This window comes from Sphaeramia orbicularis, chromosome 9, assembly GCF_902148855.1.
Source record: "Sphaeramia orbicularis chromosome 9, fSphaOr1.1, whole genome shotgun sequence".
Taxonomy (NCBI): Eukaryota; Metazoa; Chordata; class Actinopteri; order Kurtiformes; family Apogonidae; genus Sphaeramia; species Sphaeramia orbicularis.
The window spans coordinates 29857429-29877546 of NC_043965.1; the positions used below are offsets into that span (position 1 = coordinate 29857429).

The 20118-nt window shown below is 36.6% G+C and overlaps 1 protein-coding gene across 4 annotated transcripts in view; it reads right to left on the minus strand.

Moving 5' to 3' along the window:
* Window positions 1-20118, minus strand: part of mctp1a (multiple C2 domains, transmembrane 1a) — a 172434-nt gene that overhangs the window by 91823 nt on the left and 60493 nt on the right. For all 4 annotated transcript variants that reach the window (XM_030143428.1, XM_030143427.1, XM_030143429.1 and 1 more), the window contains exon 2: window positions 2342-2462. In XM_030143428.1, the coding sequence (XP_029999288.1) occupies window positions 2342-2462 (121 nt within the window). The remainder of the gene's footprint in view (window positions 1-2341; window positions 2463-20118) is intronic.

Consider the following 20118-nt stretch of genomic DNA (forward strand, 5'->3'; position numbering starts at 1 on the left):
AGTAAATGGGAGAAAAAAAACGATTAAAAAAACCATAAAAAATTTTAACTTTGACCTACTTTTCCCAAAATGTAATGACATCTATTCTGAGTCACTGCCAATCTATAATCCCAACTTGATATGAATTCAACCAATAGTTTTGCTGCTAGAGTGTAACAAACAAACAAATCGAACCAAAAACAATACCCCTTCCCTCCCCTTTGGGGGGTGGGGTACCTATGTTCAGGACAAGCGTTAAATTTAAGTTCTTTTTTTATTAACCTCCTCCTGTCAGACTCTTTAATGCACATTATTATGTATGTTCATTCTTCACAGTGTTCACCCTCTCATCTTATTAAATCAATAAAGTTTGCTATAGCAACACATCCTGTGAGTAATTGTGAGGACTGTTCCATTTGCGCTTTCCAGCTATCCACTTGTCCTTGTTCATTGCTCAGGTGAAACGGCTCTTTCATCACTTGGATATTCACCAAAGGGACAAAAGGAAAGACAGCGCACTAATGTGGAACTGAGTGGCCCTCGTCTCTGTCTTTGTCTCAGGGTAAAGGCTTCAGTTTGATGTATTCACTGAACATTTTAATCTGTGTACTACCTGGCTGTTTGCATTCTGTTCCTTATACATTTCCAGGGAAGGTCTCTCCTAAAATTATCCTTCCTGTCTCAATGTACACATTTGGTTTTCCACATTTGTGAATTCTATATTTCATCCTGTCACATCCTTAGTCTACTTTATACTGAAGGCTCCTCTTCAGCCACAGCAAATAACAGCTATAATATCTAGTTTTTTAGTATGATCCAGTTGTTCAGAGAAATTCTTTCTGTTGTTTTTTATGCTGAATGTTTCCATGGTTCACAAAGTCGAAATGATTTCATTTGTGTTTGATGCATCACTAGTTTCAGAAATAATGAAGTGATTAGCAGGCTCATCTATGTTTAGTGGTATTTTAAGCTCACTTATTTTTAGACTCAGTGGGTATGAATATCCAGACTTTCTGAAATTCCATATTGCTGGTGCTTTACTGAAAATATGTTGATTCAAAATGTTTTGCAGACAAAACTGAAGGCTGAGTCATTAATAATTCATGGTGAGGCTTTTTGTAAATCAAAGGGGAGGAGTACTGAACAGTTTCCCCCAGCTACAGCTACCTTTATACACACACACACACACACACACACACACACACACACACACACACACACACACACACGTACTTCTTTTCTTAAACCTAAACACTTGGTTACATCAGCTAATCACATCTCTGTCTTCTTTATTCCTTACCTGCTGTACAGCTGAAGCAATATGCACATAGTTTGGGGAATTTCAAGAAGTGGCACAAACTGATACATATACTATTAGGGACGATCCTTGTGGAAAAAATTATGTCTGTTGTAATAACGATTAGACCGATTAGACAGTTAGTGCTCATATTGAATTATCCCACTACATTCCTATGTGATTTGCCTGAGTCTCTCTCTCTCTCTCTCTCTGTAATGAGCTGTCTTGATGGGCTCAGGACAGGACAGGTGAGCTCTGCACTCGATGCTTATTATCCAGACGGACAGGTAGTCAGGTAGAATGTACCAGAGAGAGCAGGGCAGCTTATTCATGTCTGTCGCCAAGGCAACTCCTATAACCACTAATGAGACCTCAGTGTCCATCAGTATCCAAACCACTGTCTTTGCCTCTGCCTTCTTTAGTGACCTGGCTTTGCCACCAGGTGAAATAAAATCACATATTTTAGCACAGCTTAAGGGCTAGTGTTCTGACAGCCCTCACAATTGACAGGAAGCCATCTGTTCAACACTTTCAGGAGAAAATCCTCTTTAGCAGAGTAGCTTAATGAAAAATGTATTTAAGCATACACTAAAACTGGGAGCTGCATATTGTACTGGTTGCACCAATATGATTTAGTCACACTAAACTAAACAGGAGATCATACCTATATCAACTCTCCTGGCTTAAAATATCACAATGCTCTGGGTTAAGCCCAGTTATTTTCATGCCCAAGTGCACAGGAAATGTACCAGATCATGCCTGGTAATTTCACCTCACACGTAGATAATTGAAAGAGTTGTGAAGTCACATTGTACAATAAAACTTGGAATATGAAAAGAAAGGAAAGAGAATGATGAATAGAAAATATAAAACAAAACACTGCAGAGAAATATCTTTGGCAGTGTCCAGTTCTAACCTGCATTACCAAAAAAAAAAAAAAAAAAAACAGATGTGGACATTGACACACTGGGCCAGATAAAACCAAGATAAGGTTTATTCACACTGTCTCTTTAGATTTTTCTCACTGTTGTTTTTTGTAGCAGGAAGATTAAACCAAGCTCCTACCTGTCCGGTCTCGGATGGCCAGGTTATTCCCTTTCTTTAGGACAATATCCAGCTGGTACATGGCTGGGCTTGGAGGCCTGGGCGGGGGCTCTGCATTACTGGGCTCCACTATGTTGATGCCCTGTTGAAAAGAATAAGTTATATTAGTATACGGTTCCGATTACATTGGAGTTCAAATTACTTGTATAAGGATGCAATGAGGAGAGGAAAGACAAGGTAAATAAAGTATGCTTCTATACAAGGAATTATATAATATTTAAGAGGTCCAGAGATGAACTGTAAAATTTAAATAAATGTTGTTATGTGAGTAAAATCACTATTAGGGAGCAATAAATGTTTCGATTTTTGTTGACTATTTCCTGGATACAGATAATATTTTTAGATCTTGTGCACTTGCATCACTTTGTACAGATAATTTAGACAGACTGACTGTGGAAAATCTAACTCTCTAAGAGCAGTACGTGTTGCATGAGGACAGTTCATGAGTAATAACACCAAGCATGCAGTCTTCTGGAAACTTCTGAACACTGGGATCTCGGTTGGGCTATCTCTGTGGTCTTTCATGTCAAGCTATAACCCTGAGGTCAGTGCTGTACTCAACTTTGCCAAGAAGCACCCGCTAGCTTTAATCGCGGTCTCTCTTGGAGATGAAGGGTCTTTACCAAGGCACATGATGAACCAGGCTATGCTCTCACATCCACTACATCTTATTTTCTTTTTCTTGCTTTTCTTGTTCTGCTGTCTGACCCTTGAGTGGGTACTCTGTCAAGTCTTGCCTGATATCTTCTCTGAGGTGAGGCTAAGAATATCTATAAAGATGAGAAAAACACTGGTGGGCCATTGGGAGGCCGCTAACAGACCACCAAGGCAACAATGAGAGAAACCGCCACTAGCAAAGAGCAGAAACATCACAGTTACAGAAAAAAGGGTCAGATAAGGGAAAAGACTTCTAGTGAAAACCATTATGTAAAACCACAATTCTTCACAGACCTTTCATTACATTACCTGTTGTTAATTGTTAATAGTACTGTTTCCCTTCAGAATAACGTCTGGCTACCCTGAACTACAAGCTTACCTAGGGCTGCACGATTAATTGATTTTAAATCGAAATCAGATTTTTTTAAAATTAGGACGATTTTTAAAAAAGGGAAATCGTCAAATCAATTTCATCTCTCTCGTGCCTCCTGGCCGCGCACCTCCAGACTACCGTAGGCTCCTCCTCTTATCTGTGCCAGTGGTCTGTCACAGAAGTCCATGTAATGACCGGATTTTAAATCTGTTCATGAACCTGCAGTAGTGATATCAATGTAAGCCGTGATTTCACGCACGGATCCCGCAATTGAAATATAACTGCATGGGGAAGACTACAATGCAAGAAGCCGTCGAGCTAAAATTAGCATGTTCGACGTTCTAAGTTTGCAGCAAGAGCTAATTTTAGCAGCTGGTTAGCAAGTTGGTCCAAACAGTAATATACACATTATGATACTGACAGAGCTGACAAAAAAGTTACTTCCAGCCTAATAAATAGCCTTGTTTCAGAAGTAAAATGGTACTTATACGACGCCTCATATGACGTCCTAGAGCACACTGGTCTTCTCTGTTGCTCTGTCCAGAATTCAGCACCCATTATGGTGACCAACATTGTATTGTAGTGTATTCCCCCTGGCAAACTTGTTATGTTATTTTATTGTTGTATACATTGTTTGTATACTCTACTTCTTTCAATAAAGATTTAATGAAAAAAAAATTTTTTAAAAATTAAACTTCTGTGGGTTCGTCATGTGATACCATCACGGATTTGAGGTAGGGAGCAGTGCCTTGCATTGCAGACTGCTCACAAAAATGACATGCTGACTTCTGTTGTCTTTTGTAGTTTTACCCAAAAATTGAAAATGAAAACGAAAATCGAGTTTTTAGAGGAAAAAAATCGGGATTTTATTTTTTGCCAAAATCGTACAGCCGTAAGCTTACCTAAGACTTACCCATTGCACTTATTTATCAGTATCAATCTAATTTATCAGTCTCTTCCAATAGCCATGCAATGATGGATGAACCCAATCCAGGAACAAGAATATGCACAGAACATTGTATTTTTGAAAGTGGCATTATGCTGTGATGGCTCACTGGAGCAAAACATAGAATTTCTGCTGGGGCTACAGGTTACTGACAGTGTAATTACACTACACCCACTGTATTTTAACAACTACTTGTGCATCTGCCTTTAGCAAAAGAATATATCATTTTGCATTGTAATGTAATTTAAATTATGCATTAATAAACTAACGTTGCTACAGCAGTTCTACAAGAAAGTGAATTACTTAACAGGAGTATCAGTCCAGAAAATGTTCAGCTAAGCAACTTGGGCAGTGCCGCCCTTCTAACATTTGTTTAAAAGCGTATCATAACACTTCAGTAAGAACTATAATTACAATGCCTCATATAACCGATGTATAATGTCAATATCATTTTTTTTTTTTTTGGTGCAGAGCACAGCAAGCTCCATCCACCAGTATTCACTGCCACAGGAGTTGAGTAAGAGAGGTGCTGCTGTGTATAGCTTGGAATGCTCAGATCTCCATGGGGAACTTAACCTATAACTATTTTCACTTCACAGCACCTGCTGTCAAACAGAAAGAAAAACAGAGAGCAAAGGAAATCGAGATGATTCTTTGGGGAAAAGGAAAACCTAAAATAGATCCACAATCCAAAACCAAATCTGTTCGGTAAGAGGACAACCAACACAGCAACTATCTGGAGAAATCCAACGTGAAAACTCAGGGGCAGACGAACAGCTAAGGCTGTTTGATTGGATTGAATGGACCTGAGGTCAATGGTGCATGTAAGTCACCGTAATTGAACTCTGTGTTGTTGGTTGTGACTGTGTGTGGAAGCTACAGATAGGATTGGACAACAGTTGTGAGGGTCTGACTGTGTAACATAAAGTCCTTTTTCCAAAGAGAGTGACTAACAAACAGTGACAGACACACACAGTTACACAATGTCAGTTCAGGTCTCATTAAACACACAGTGATTAAAGAAAAGCCCCACCGTGCTCATAGAAAACAGCCTGTCATTCTGTTCTCTGCAGAAAAATGGTTACTACATTGTATATTTTACAATTGTTGTGCCTGCATCTAATATTATTACTAAAAGATCACAAGTTATAGCACAAAACACAAATGCGGGATTTACTCACACATTCACACAAAACTGGCATCACAGGATTAGAAATGGATTACAGATAGCATAGGCTCTCAAGTGACAGGACACAATAGGATCAGTGAAGTTACTACAGCAAAAGACTGGATAAAACTAGACCACTAGAAGTTCTGCCTGCTAGTGCATTACAATACAAGGAACAACAATAATCCTAATCATCATTTATTTATTTCTTGGTGTATAGGTTTTTAATGCTTTTTACACAGCTAAACATTACATAAAATACCATAACAAGCAAATAAACATTACATATGAAAAGACTAAAAATAAAAAGTGCAAGGGTCATAGGACTAAATGATACTATGTATAAAGATAACAAATAATAGTTAAACATTTTCAGCACCAATCCGCACAGAAAGGAGGCTGAAAAATTCTTCATGTTGACTGATTTAATTATTTCCTCAAATAATTTTAGTTTTTTCTTTTGTACAAGTAGAAACACAACTTGCTGAGGGTCCTAAATGTGTACTATCCAAAGTAAGAAATAATAAAATAGACCTTTATTATTATCATTTTATTCTATTGGAAAGGAAACAGGCACAAAAGCAGACATACACACACTTTGTCTGTCTCCCACACACACTCCTAGTCCTAAACCTAATTTGCTTATTGACCATCATAATGTCTGATCTTTTGTGACATCTATTGGCAGAAGGAGCTTTCCTCCACCTAGTTTCCAGAGTCCAATAGACTTATAGATTAAAGGCCTTAGTCCAGACTGACTCCACTTATACACACTTTTACACACAAAGACAGAAAAAGGAGCAGAAAAGCAAAGCACAGGAGAGGCAAAAAAGGTTCATCCCACACCACCTGCTCTGTTTTATGAAGCAGAGAACAAAATAATTGAGCACGCACTGTACAAGTAGAAGTATTGCTATATGACACAAGTTCTTCCTAATGAACCATACAGACCGTTCTATTAACTGAATAAATTGAAATGCCACACAAACTTTCCTACTCCACTAAGTTGACCAGATACCAGTACAATTATGGTATTTTCCAAAGCAGACATCATTTTATCTGCAGGAGTCTGTGCAGAGTGTTTTTTCTGATGAAATACAGTCAGGATGACAAAAACAAGTTCTGATCAAATTGTGCTGCAGGTGGCCGCAGGCGTCTGACTGTGCAGTAATCCAGGATTTACACAGATGCTTTGCCAAAGGAAAGGTGAAGAACACAATATTAGAGATGTTTTATGTTATTATGAACGCAGAAAATTTGATATTAAACTGTGGCGGGTAAATTAGATGATGGCAGGCTGCCACAGACAAAAGGATGGGAAACAGCCTGTGTCTTGATTTTCCAACAAACCCCAGTATTAATCGAAAAATAGAGGTTATCCAAAATGTGTGCTTTAATCGTAGAAATACAGAAATGTATCGAGTCTGACTTTACTCTTGAATACACTGAGAAGAAGGATCACTGTTCAAATACTGAATTGTAATGACATCGGCCAACCCTATACCCAACATTTATCTTCACTTCCAGAGAGAAAGAGACATACGAGTTTGTGACTGTATACACAAGCAGCACAAGGTAAATACAGGAAAGATAGTTCCATTAGAGCTGCATGAGGTATCCATCCAGTGAGACTGAACTAGCCAAGTGTTTTACATTTAGATGAAGTAATCTCTGGGGAACTACAATGGAAAGTGTTCTGAGTATTTGGATACAAGCTGTCAGGAATCCGTGTATGGTTCATTCATTCGTTATTCCATTTGAAAATAAAATCAGAAAAAAAATTTTTTTTTTTGGTTTTATTTTGTTTTTCCTTCTCTAAACTCGGGCAGAAAAAATGTATTGTCTAATTTTTAACATACCATTGTGTAATTTTGCTCTGATTATTTTACATTCAAAACAAAAATATGGGGTTATTATTTTGGTTTTATTATTTTTGCAACACCGGAAGTGTGAAGTGATGAGTTTTATCAAAGTCATTTAAAGTAGAACTGCACAATATAACTTTTGAGCAACATCATCGCGATGTATGTGTGCGCAATAGTTACATCGCAGGTCCTGCAATGTAGGAGGCAAATAAATTCGTGTTCTCATCTAATTTCAACCTGGGTACCTGACACATACTGGATGCAGCCATCCACCAATCACAATTGTTCTTTATCAGTTTGGCAAAGCAGACCAGGCCTCTGCACATGGAGTGAGTCGCTGGTAACAACATTGAAAAATGAGCAACGAACAGAGAAAATCACCAAAAACAAAGAGTTGGAGCCAAAAAGAAAAGCAACATCAGTTATCTGGAATTATTTCAGCTACAAGACGGATGATAGTGAAACACATGTTCTGTGTCGACAGTGCCTTCCACCTGTCACCACAACGAGAGGAAACATAACTAATTTGTTTGACCATTTACGTTGGCAACACACAGCTGTTATATCCTCCTGAGTAGTTTTTCATATTGCAAAACATTTGCAGAGTTATAAAAAATCACAATGTCAGATTTTTTCCAAAATTGTGCAGCCCTGGTTTAAAGTATTTCTGGTTTTATCTATGATGGCTGTACTCCAGCCTTTTGCAGATTTCATTACGGAGCTGCTTACAAATGAGGCGACCCATGCACAAATCACTCATGCTTTATATCATCAGGGAGCAACACAGTGCCCTTTAATGACGGTAAGGAGGTTCTGCTGGCACCACAACCTTAGACGTCCAAACCATATTTCTGAAGCTGAACTGGAAACAACAGCGATCTCTTCGATTTATCAGGTATGTCCAGTAATATGAAGCTACACCTGTGAAGCTTATTACTACACAAATGATGTATTGGAATTTCGCACTAAAACAAATCTAGTTTATGACAGGATACTTAACATGCACTGGAATACGTGCTGGAGAAACAACACCAAACAAAACATCAAAAGTTGTTTTTTCAGTGTTTCTTTCCACTGCATAACTAAAAAACAGTCTGATGTTTCATTTTAAGTTCAAAGTTTTTCCAATTTTGTTAAAAAAAAAAAAACAGCCACAAATGAGTTTTTTTCTGATTTTATTTTGAAACGAAATAACCAATGAATGAACCATACACAGATTCAGGATCTCCTCCTTTGACTGAATCCCATCTGAATCCATTCACTAATCAATAAATACCAATTTCCTTTTCCATTAACTAAACATCCCTTTGATGAGATAAACAAGGTTCAGGGTTGTATGGCTGATACTGATGGTGGACTTATTCATCACCTCAAGGGACTGTGAGTATGATTATGTGTTTGTGTGTGTGAATGTGTAGAGTTATCAATCAGATAAGAGAAACCAGAGGAGCCGATCTTATTATTGGATAGATGATATACGAGGCTCGTCTACAAACACTATCTATCATAAGCAGTCAATTAGGCACCCGCCAGCAATTTATGAAGACACACTGTGTTTCATCTGCCTACAGTCCAATGGGAAAGGTACAAAAGGATAAGGAGTAGATTTACTGCAATAAGTTAGAAATCCTATGAACACTTCATGTCTTTTTAATTAAAGTTACATTGTTGGGAAAAAAAAGCTGCCCTTAGGCAAAGTCACAAGTTGCTGGGAATTCCAATGGAAATTAAAGTTACAAACATTTTAAATTGATTAATTTTAATGATTTGGAATCCTTTGTTTCTCATAGCACTGTATATTCTTAACAATTATTGGACATTTTTAACTTTGCTCCTGAACTTCCAACTTTAGAAACTTCAATAAGGACCAAGGAGCAAGGAAATGAGGTAAAAGAAAATAAGTCTAAATCGATCGACTGGCTGCTCTTCCCGAGGCAAAACAGACACTAGCGACTCCTCAGCATTGACCCACTCACAGCTCCTATATAACCAATTGTATCTTATCTATGGTACTGAAAATGCCTTGTTGTGGGGTAAAACAAATGTTGTGAACATTAAGTTTCTCAGAGTAATCAAAACAGAATTAAATTGTCTGCGCAGTGAACGTCACAACCTACACCCTAATGAGAAACTGGATATTTATGGGATAAAACATGCTCAGGCATAGCACAGAATGTCTAATAAGAACAGAATTTAAGAAGACTCAACACTTCTGTGGATCTTTTAAGCATGTGACCAGAGGTGTTTAGAAAGTGGAATTAGGCTTACAAGACATACCAAAAGGCCTTTGTTTTAACATTCACTATTGCAGAAATGTTTAGCATAAAATCACCACTAAAACAATATACAATCGTGGATAAAATTATTAGACCATTAAAAGTCATCAAAAACAATGGTTATGCAATCAAGTACTAACTCCTGTGTGTATCATGTGACTAAAACAGACAAAAAAGAAAACATGGAATGCCTAAAAGCACTGTCTTTGGCAGTACAATGCCATAGCTATTGATGTAAGAACTGAAGTGATTTTGGTTATTATCAAGAAAACATGGAAAATGGCTAGATATCAGCTCTGAAATTAAACTCTTATGAGCTATTTTTGTTGTTATCATTATATTTGTCCAAACAAATCTACCTTTAGTTGTACCAGGCATTAAAATAAACAAGAAATTTAGGAAAACAATGATGGTCTAATCATTTTTTCCATGACTGTAGTCTTCTATAAGAAGACATATGCTCCAAAAAATAAGATTGGAAAATACATAAATTAATTTAGGAAATAATATTAAATGAGAGATTGAAAAAAAACATTATGCTAATATTAAAATGAACTGCATGACTGAGCTCCCTTAATAGGATACTGCAATTTTTCAAGAGAGCGTGAAGTTGGTTCCATTCTCGGAACCAGTTCCTTGTTCCGAAAACGGAACTGGTTCCGTTAATGGAAGATCCAAAATCCAAATTTTCATCTTGGTTTAATGTGAAAAAAGTAAAATTATGACATGAAAATATTTACAATCAACAATAAAATGTCAATAGCCCAAAAAAATATGAGCAAGCTGAAATGTCTTAAGAAAAATCAGTGCATTTTGATGAAGTGTTTTTGTAGATTCACTGTGATCTGTAAGTTGTGTTAATAATAAACTGAGACATTATATGGTTGAAATTGGACAACAAATTTCAGGTTGTACATGATTGTTCAGGTTATTCACATTTTCATAATGTACTTTTACTTTTTTCACACTAAAAATAGAATAAATTATTATTATTATTATTATTTATGCATTATTATTACTATTATTTTACCAGTCCAGCCCACTTGAGATCACACAGCGATGTATCTGGCCCCTGAACTAAAATGAGTTTGACACCCCTGCATTAACACTATCATTATGTCTCAAGACAATTTGAGTCCAGTGAAGCAGCAAATAACTCAGCAAATAAAAGGTGCTCTGTGTGTGTGCTTGTGTGTGTGTGACAGTGCTTTTCCCAGTCCGTCCTTGCAGCATGAAGTGATTTCACTTCTGAGTCAGAGTCAATTGACCTGAAAAGCCATTGTTCGATGCCTCTACAAGCACCTTAAACCTCAGGTGCTGTTTCACAGTGCAGCTGGATGTGAAGACCTGTTGGACTACATGAAGGTTATTCCTCATGAGTTCCACTTGGAGCACACGTGGACTCTAAAGCACGAAGAAAATTAAAGTCAGACTAGAGGTCTTTCTGGCCTAATAAGATGCTTAGCTTCCTCCTGCACATCTTGGTTCATGGCCCTCCTGCGCAGCGATCCAATGCCAAGAAAGCACTCACCAAATGCTGGAACAGAGGCTGCGCTAAACCCCAGTTCCAAGAATAATTCGGCCTTGATCCACCACTACATTGCTGGATCAGCAGCTTGTCAGCCTCCATTAAAATATTTTATCAGGATCTAGTTTATTATACTTAGCACAGTCAAAAGTTTCTTGGCCCATGAAAGCAAATTTTATTTTATTATCATTATTTAATCTCTAAATGTCTGAGTTAAGTTTAGATAAAAAAGTTAGTCTAATCATATATGTTATTACCCCGCAACCCAAAGGGGAGGCAAGGGGGATTGTTTTTTGGTTCAGTTTGTTTGTTTGTTTGTTTGTTTCTTAGTTTCTTGGGTTCTTTGTTTCTTTGTTTGTTTGTTAACACTCTAGCAGCAAAATTATTAGTTGAATTCATACCAAACTGACTTTATAGATTGCCAGTGACCCAAAATAGATCTGATTACATTTTGGGAACAATAGGTCAAAGTTCAAATTTTTTAATGAATTTTTAAAATCTTTTTTTTCCCATTTACTTATAATAGACACAATTCCAAATGTCTGTAGCAGCAAAACTATTGGGTGAATTCATATCAAATTGGGTTTAGTGACTGCCAGTAACCCAAAATAGATGTCATTACATTTTGGGAAAAGTAGGTCAAAGTTTAAACATTTTATGAATTTTTACAATCTTTTTTTCTCCCATTTATAATAGGTAACATTTCAAATGTCTATAAAAACATCCATTTTGTTTCAATTTACTTCAAAGTTGGCACATATATAGAGGCAACTGATATGCTGACATCAGCACAGACATAGACATGATGACATCAGCTGGATCGATGCCAAAATAAGCCACAATACTTGCGAGGAGCGGGGTTTGTTGTGCCTGGCACCACTTGTATTTCAATTGAAAATGTACACTTTATATTTGGGATAGTCCACAATGGCTGAGGTTCTATTTCAGGAAGGTACCAGGATGATAGTAAAAACAGTTAACAACCCTGCTATATGACATTGTAAAATATAAATGGTGTTAAAGTCTTTAAGCAGAGCTCTGAAGTTTAACCTTGAATGCTGCAGTGAAAACTGTCTACTGGGACAGCTTTAAGAAAGTTCACGTTCCACATTTGAGGGCAAACTACTGAGTAACTGAGCTGCTTAGAAAACTTTCCCTTTGGGATATCATCCCCACTCATATATTTCTTATCCTGGATTATAATGTCATGACAGCAGTGTCTTTATGGAGGAGGAACCCTGTGTTTGGCCCTTGGCGCTGCGTGCAGGCACACTCGTTTCTCAAAGTGATGGCAGGTAATTTCCAGGCACTGCACCTCAGTTCCTGCATTACAATAACCTGTTTCTTTGCTCATTAACCAAGACATTATGATGGATCTCTTTGTGGTAGTAAATTCACAGCTTGTTTGGGCCAAGCATAAACAGGAAACCAATGTGAAACTAAAATATTCTCAAATAATTTAATTTCTTTTCCATGGTTTGTGTCTGTAAACTTTAGACCAAAAAGGGATAAATAACCATCAATACACTCAGATAGATAGTAATTTCTTCATGAGGTGGAACAACTGCTACACTTTAATCAAACAGCTTTGTAAGCAAATGAGTCTTCAATAAAACTTAACCCATTTAGACCCTAACATCCACCATCCACCAAAACCATCTACTGATCTAAACTATTTAATACCTGTTGATACTAATCCCACCAATACATGTCAATAATTGGTGTAAATCGCAGTTTTTCATCTTTTCATGGTCATCAGATATGAGCCATTTGAATGTTCAGAGGCTCCGTAGTGAACGTGGAAATACCTTCATCTTCTACAGCATTGATTCACCAGTAAAACCCACGGAGTTGAATCAATGACAGTGTATGGACACACTTGTTTTTATGATAGGTTATTGATATCTTTGCTGAAAAAGCTACTTTTTCTTCAGTTTTCTCAGTTTTGATATAATAACCTTTGATTTTACTCTGCATTTTAATGAACATCTAAATGATTAGTGAATTAAATGTAGGAACATACTTGATTTTCACTGAAAAAAAGAAACACAAAATAAAGAAGATAATATTGCAAGAAATGGTGACATATCAGTTAATGGTTAAATATAGAGAAAATTTTCTTTGGGAAATGACACAAGAGTAGCACTGGGTCTTTATGGATTAACGAAAATGAGTATGAGTGTTAGCACTGAGACACTATTAGGTTTTAATCTGTGGTCTTTTATTTTCTTTTTTTTATCACTGCGTGTTGTGTCTTATTGTTTTATGCATATTTTTGGTATTTGATTACACTGTGCTATCTAATAACTTAATCATGCTTTTAAATGTAAAGCACTTTGGTCTTCGTTATGTTGTTGTATAGTGCTATATAAATAAACTTTCATTGATTGATTGATTGATTGAGTAATAATAATGGATTAGATTTCTATAGCGCTTTTCAAGGCACCCTAAGCACTTTACATTATTGATCCATTATTCATTCGCTCTCATTTTCATACTCCGGTGGTGGTAAACTACACCTGTAGCCACAACTGCCCTGGGGCAGGCTGACAGAAGCATCACCACCCACCACTGAACATTCACACACACCAGTGTGAGTGACACTGGAGGCAAGGTGGGTGAAGTGTCTTGCCCAAGGACACAACGGCACATGACAGACTGTGATTCGATCCGCCAACCCTTTTGGTTATTGGACGACCCGCTTTACTTTCTGAGCCATGGCCACCCCTAAAGTGAGTAGTATGAAGACAGGAAACATGCAAATGCATACTAAAACATCTTAGATTATAAAATACATTATTAGTTGAACCATTGATTTTTAGTTTTAATAGAAACCAACACTGACTATATTTGCAGTTTTAATGTATTTAGTCTGCTCAGATACATTCACAGCATAGATTAGAGGACTCCTTAAGGCTTCACTATAATACTAAATTAGATAGTAACACAATAACTAACACATAATAACAAATTAACGACAACGAAACAGAAATGCAGGATGTGTACTGCTATGCAACTGCAAAAAAGCTAAACAAAAATGTTCAGGGATCAAACCATATTCTCTTATTTGCTGAGAAAATCCCCAAAAGAGGTTTATATCATAAGCAAAAAAAAAGATAATCAAGGCTTGCAGTCAGAACTGTGATGTGTCACTGGTTAATACAGTGATCCTATTATTTCTCTTTGTGAAACACTGCATAAGACACGCAGTCATCCATCAAAATGATATTTCAAGGTTTCCAAGATAAAAATGTGAGCTCAGCAGCATTAAACATACAATATTAAACACCTACACAGACACAGTCAATCTTTTTTGCATGTAGACACACACACTTACACTCTGACAAAGATTAATGTTCACACATCAAATACTTTGACTATGGTGCTTTGTGTTTTCTGCTCTTAGCCTCAAAACAGTGGCTGACCAAACCATGCACAAAAAACAGAAATGTACCAGCGCAGACACTGGTAAAGACAGACACATGAGGACAGGATGCTCTGGAGGGCTGCCACAGAGGCCTATTGGATTCTTGAAATGCATCTTTCATGTACTCATCTAATTATAGAACATATGGGGGTGGCGAATAGTGAAGAACAGACTGAGCCTGCAGTTTCCAGTTGTATGTAACGTTACAATACATTTATATAAACTTTTTCTATGTTGCAGCTTTTGAGCTAAAGCAGGTAGCACAAACACTGAGGATATGCAACGCTCCTGAGAAGATAAGGGAGGGGGGTTGTTCATATATTCACATAGTAATTAATGAAATAATAAATAAACATTGGAAGAAAAAAGAATAATATGCTATTAAAGACCATGTCAGTAAAGATATTCAAAGGCCTTACTGTGAATCACGTCACAACATTTATTTATTTATTTATTTATTTACTTATGATGCATACACGTGCATAGACTAAGAGAGAACAGCCATCCCATGTATGTATTGTATGTATAGTGTTTCTAGTAAATGCTTATTTGCCATGGACTTTTGCAGAGTTAAGCAGCAAAGCAGTGCAATACTCAGTAAAACGGATGATAATAAGACGGAAAGAATAAGCATTTAAAACACATCAGACAAAATGAGATCAGTAAAGGTTTTGTCACTGAGAAAAACACATTTTAGTGGCTTTTTTTGGAGGTGCTGATGTTTGTGCCAGAAGATCTGCACTCTCCAACTTCGTCATTTATTGGCTATCTTATTCACACACAATATTGCACACAAATTGCATTCCAATTGTGCATGCTGTTTACTGCACTGTACATACTGTGTTTTACATTTCTTTTCTATATATAATGTACATAGTCTTGAGCCACTTTATATAGCACATTTAAACAAGAATGTTTCCAAAGAGCTGCACATAGAATCATAAAAACAATAAAACAAATAAAAGGAATACACTAAAAATAATAAATAAGTACATGAAACTACAACAATGCTATAAATAAAACAATCAAATCAAATAGTTCAAAGTAATACAAATAAATAAAAGACACAGAGGACCACACAACTCATGTGGAGTTAAAAGCCAGGAATAAAAGTGGGTCTTAAGACGAGACCCAAAACACTCCACCGTGGGGGCTGTTTGGACATTGATATGCATATTCCTGAGTGTTTTTATTTCTATTTTTACCTAGCCCAGAACTACCTCTAAGAAAAATGTCATTATGTGCACATAATGACAATAGACGTTGAATCTTGAATCTTGAGTGAGTTCCAGAGTTTAGTTCCTACCACAGAGAGATGTCTGAGCCAGTGATGTTTAATAGAATGGAACTTGCAGTTTCCACATGAAGCTGCTCTGATGAATCTGCTAGAGCTGTGCAATTTATTTAAGAGACTGTGGACTGAGTCCTTTTAGACATTTAAATACTAGCTTTATGTGGTTAAAATCAAACCATTTCATAAAAGATAACATTAAATATTGCTAAGTGTAAACCCCAGACCAGATAGTTATACCAAACTGACAAGTGTGAGAATATCATTGAATTTAGATAAAGCGGAGCAAAGTCAAATACCAGAGAATTCCCGATCACCCTAAAACAGTTCAGATTAGCCTTAATAGTTTTAAACATCTTATTGACATGGTTTTAAAATTTAGCTGTTGTTCATTGTTCATGGAATGTGTGTTCTAATTGAAAAATATACTGTCGCCCATTAAGTTGGAATAAAATATTCGAACCTTTTCTCATTAAAAATTGTGACAGTGTGATTTATTCTTGGTAAATAAATTGTAACTGGGACTCTACCTATGTAGGTGATTATTGAAACTTTATGGGTAGCAGTGTACACAGACTTAGTTTACTTAGAATTTAGTGTCAGAGAGCAATCAGTTAATATGTCTAATATTCTGCATTTCAGGCAAATGAACAAAGAAATGAGTAGAATATGATCAAACTCATGGAAACAATGTGACGGAGCACTGCCAACACAGCAAATTCAGCAAACCATGTGAAGGCCAGCCATGATACTCCGATCAATCTTGTTTGATGTTTCAATCAAACTGTAAATACGTGCTTTCTGCTGGTTTACAGCCAAGTTCATTTCTTCAGAGCCGCCAGGCAGGAGGAACCAGACAGCTGACTTACAGTTTATGGGAAGGAACTTAATAGGGATGTGAATGAATAATCAATTAATCAGTAGGTCACAACAGCTCGTTTTTATTCAAAGCTTAGATGTGGAACTAATGTTTCAGACACTGTTTCCGCCAAAGTGTTGCATATGTTCAGTTAAATCTGCTTTTACATTAAATGATATATTTGTAGTTCACCCACTTCATTATTTTGGTTTGGATGGAGGGCACATGTTAATGATGTCACGATTAATCAACTTATATTGTCTTTTTTTTTTACTTTGAAAAGTAATTACAAATCTTATCCCTAATACTTAGACTGCCCATAAAAAGTATTCACCCCCTGGGATGTTTTTATTCCTTTAATTGCTTCCTAAAATGGAGTCGTGATCAATACAATTTTGATTTTTGCGACAAGAACTTAAGCCCTCCAATTAACTGGCGACACATCCAGGGTGTATCCCACCTTCACCTGTTGGTATCTGAGATAGGATCCAACGACCCCACAACCCTCTCCAGGGTAAAACAGTTTGAAAAAGGAAGGAAGGAAGGAAGGAAGGAAGGAAGGAATGACAAGAATTTGCAAAAAAAAAATCTCTCCATTTCAATAGTGATCTCTGCCTGGAGTTATGCCGTCACTTATTAGTTATATATTTTAGATCAAATGACATTACTTTGTAGGAATTGGTTTTCAGTCTTCCATTAAAGAGGTTATTTGCGTGTTCCTGTCAAAGAGCCCAATCATATTGACCACAATTCCATTTCTGACCATAGTAAAAGGGGAAAATGGGATGAACACATTTTATAGACACTGAAGGCAAAAATATTGTTGTGCCTAATATACAGTACAATTACATGTAGTTAGTTTCTGAGATTAATTACATAATTTATGTTTAAGATAAGATAAGATAAGATAAGATAAGATAAGATAAGATAAGATAAGATAAGATAAGACTTTATTGATCCCACCGAGGGGAAATTTCAGTTGACAGCAGCAACATACAACACACCAGTGCAAGAGAAAGACAGGTAATAAAAAAACCACAAGTGAAAATATAAAGGAAAACAAAAAATCTGGTGTTTATATAAATATTTATATAAAGGCCTGGAGTAAACGTAAAAGGGTTATACTGTTTACAGTACCAGAAGTTGTCATGCTGTCAATACTGCTGGCATCCTTGCACTCGCTAAAATGAAATATCCCATCACTTTACCACACATTAGCCTTGTTAGAGTTATCTTTTAATTAAAAAAATGCTTTCAATACCGTGTCATTTTTTTCTTAATGCTATTGAAAATGGTAATACATACTAATATACTTTCAAGTTACTGTATCTGAGTCATTTCAGCATGGAGACAACTCTGCATGAAAGTTAAATGTTGCACTTAAATTCCCACATGCCCCTTGATTTCTCCATTCAGAGTCTTAGTCACAGACAGTAAAGGTATCTGTCAGTAACTCGATAAAGACATCACTGCATCAATGACAACTGAATCACCTCCATCCCCCGCTGCCTGTTTCTATCAGAATCATCTTCTATCCCTCCTGCCCTCTATTACTGTACTTGCTATACTATCTTTAAGCACAGTTATTATGTATCCCAGACAGACACGCAATCTCTTTTCTACTGCCACCTGTAAGACTCCTTTATGTGTTTGTTGACAGCAACCCTCTGTTGGATTCTTTTGTACAAATAAAGGTGCACATGTCTCTTTCACATGACATAGAAGCAGCCATGAAATACCGAAAAAAAACAGAACTGCTCTTGAGTAAAAACTTAACCCTTAGGGGTCCACAGCCACGGCCCTGTGACTGAATCACATGATCGCAACCGGTAGACCACCGGGGACCACTGCATTTGAAAGTGTGGACTTGAAACCCTCTCCCACTTTTTATTTGATGCTGATAGAGCTCATACAACTGGAGATGTGGCATTTTGAAACCAGAGCAAACAAGTGTGAATAAAAGTATGAAAATGAGATGAGATGGGCGTTATATTTCTTACCATATCTTCATCATTTTTATGTAAAGATATGCTTTTATGTCAAATATTTGAGTATAGTTTTAATTTATTACAATTTTAATTTTATATGACTAATGTGGAACCAATATTCACTTTTAAAGTCTTTGAAAAGGTCCGTTAAACATATTTGTGTTATTTATGCAATAAATTATATAGGTGATAGGTTAATTGGTTAATCTGACTTGCCCATAGGTGTGAATGCGAGAGTGATTATTTGTCTCTATATGTCAGCCCTGCGATGAACTGGCGAAATGTCCAGGGTGTACACCGCCTTCGCCTGTAAGTAGCTGGGATAGGCTCCAAGCGACCCCCATGACCCTAGTGAGGATAAAGCGGGTTCAGATTATGAATGAATGAAATTATATACATTTTTCAAATCAGATTTTATCTTTTTTTGTGTTTTTTGGCCTTTTATGTTGATATAGTAGGTTAAAGTGAAAAAATAATAGGCAGATGAGATAGATGAAGTTGTGCTGAAATAAAAGATACCAAACATGGGTATAGTAAACATTTCTTTATATGGTATGTGAAGGCAAAACCAAAAGTACTCAAAAACAGCCAAAATAGGCTCAGACCCCTAAGGGTTAACCTACTCTATTAAATCCAAGTATCCTCAGTCCATTACTGAGCCTCTCATGAGTGTCAGGTAGAGTGAAATGTGACAGAATGCAAACCTGGTGCAAGGCTCAAGAAGTCAGACCAACTGCCACTTGTGCAAATAATGAGGTCTCTTTGGTATTTCCTTTTCATTATACACTTGGGTCAAGAATAACAGTGTGGTCTTAGACTAGACTGGGATAATGGGTCTCTTGATACAGCAGGTAAAATGCAAAGTGACAATTTTGCACAGTGATATGATTAAATGTGTGGCCTGCCAGGCAAATGACTCAACAATGACAAAATCACTTCTACATATCTGCTCAAATTCACTCAACTATGAATCTATAACTGAACCAGACCACTAACACTTAGCTCTTGTACAGATAATAATATCAAAATGTATTGTATTCTTGATCCACTGGCTCATTATCCAGATGGGAAAAAATGAACACTACCAAAGTTGAAATTTCTGTCCTTCCTTTGTTACTGCTCATAATAGAGAAAGAGAAACAGAGATGAAAAAAATGACTCTATTAAAAGATACAATGACTGTGTGAATAGGATTGGATAGTTCACTATGACCATCCAGTACCAAAGAGTTGTTGCATCTATTTTCAACTGATTGTGCAAAGCTGTAAATGTCAAAGTTGTTATTTATTGGTGGAATGAGCTCTGAATGATGACACCAAGTCTGGACGAGAACAGATGTTACCTAAAACCTAACTAAAAA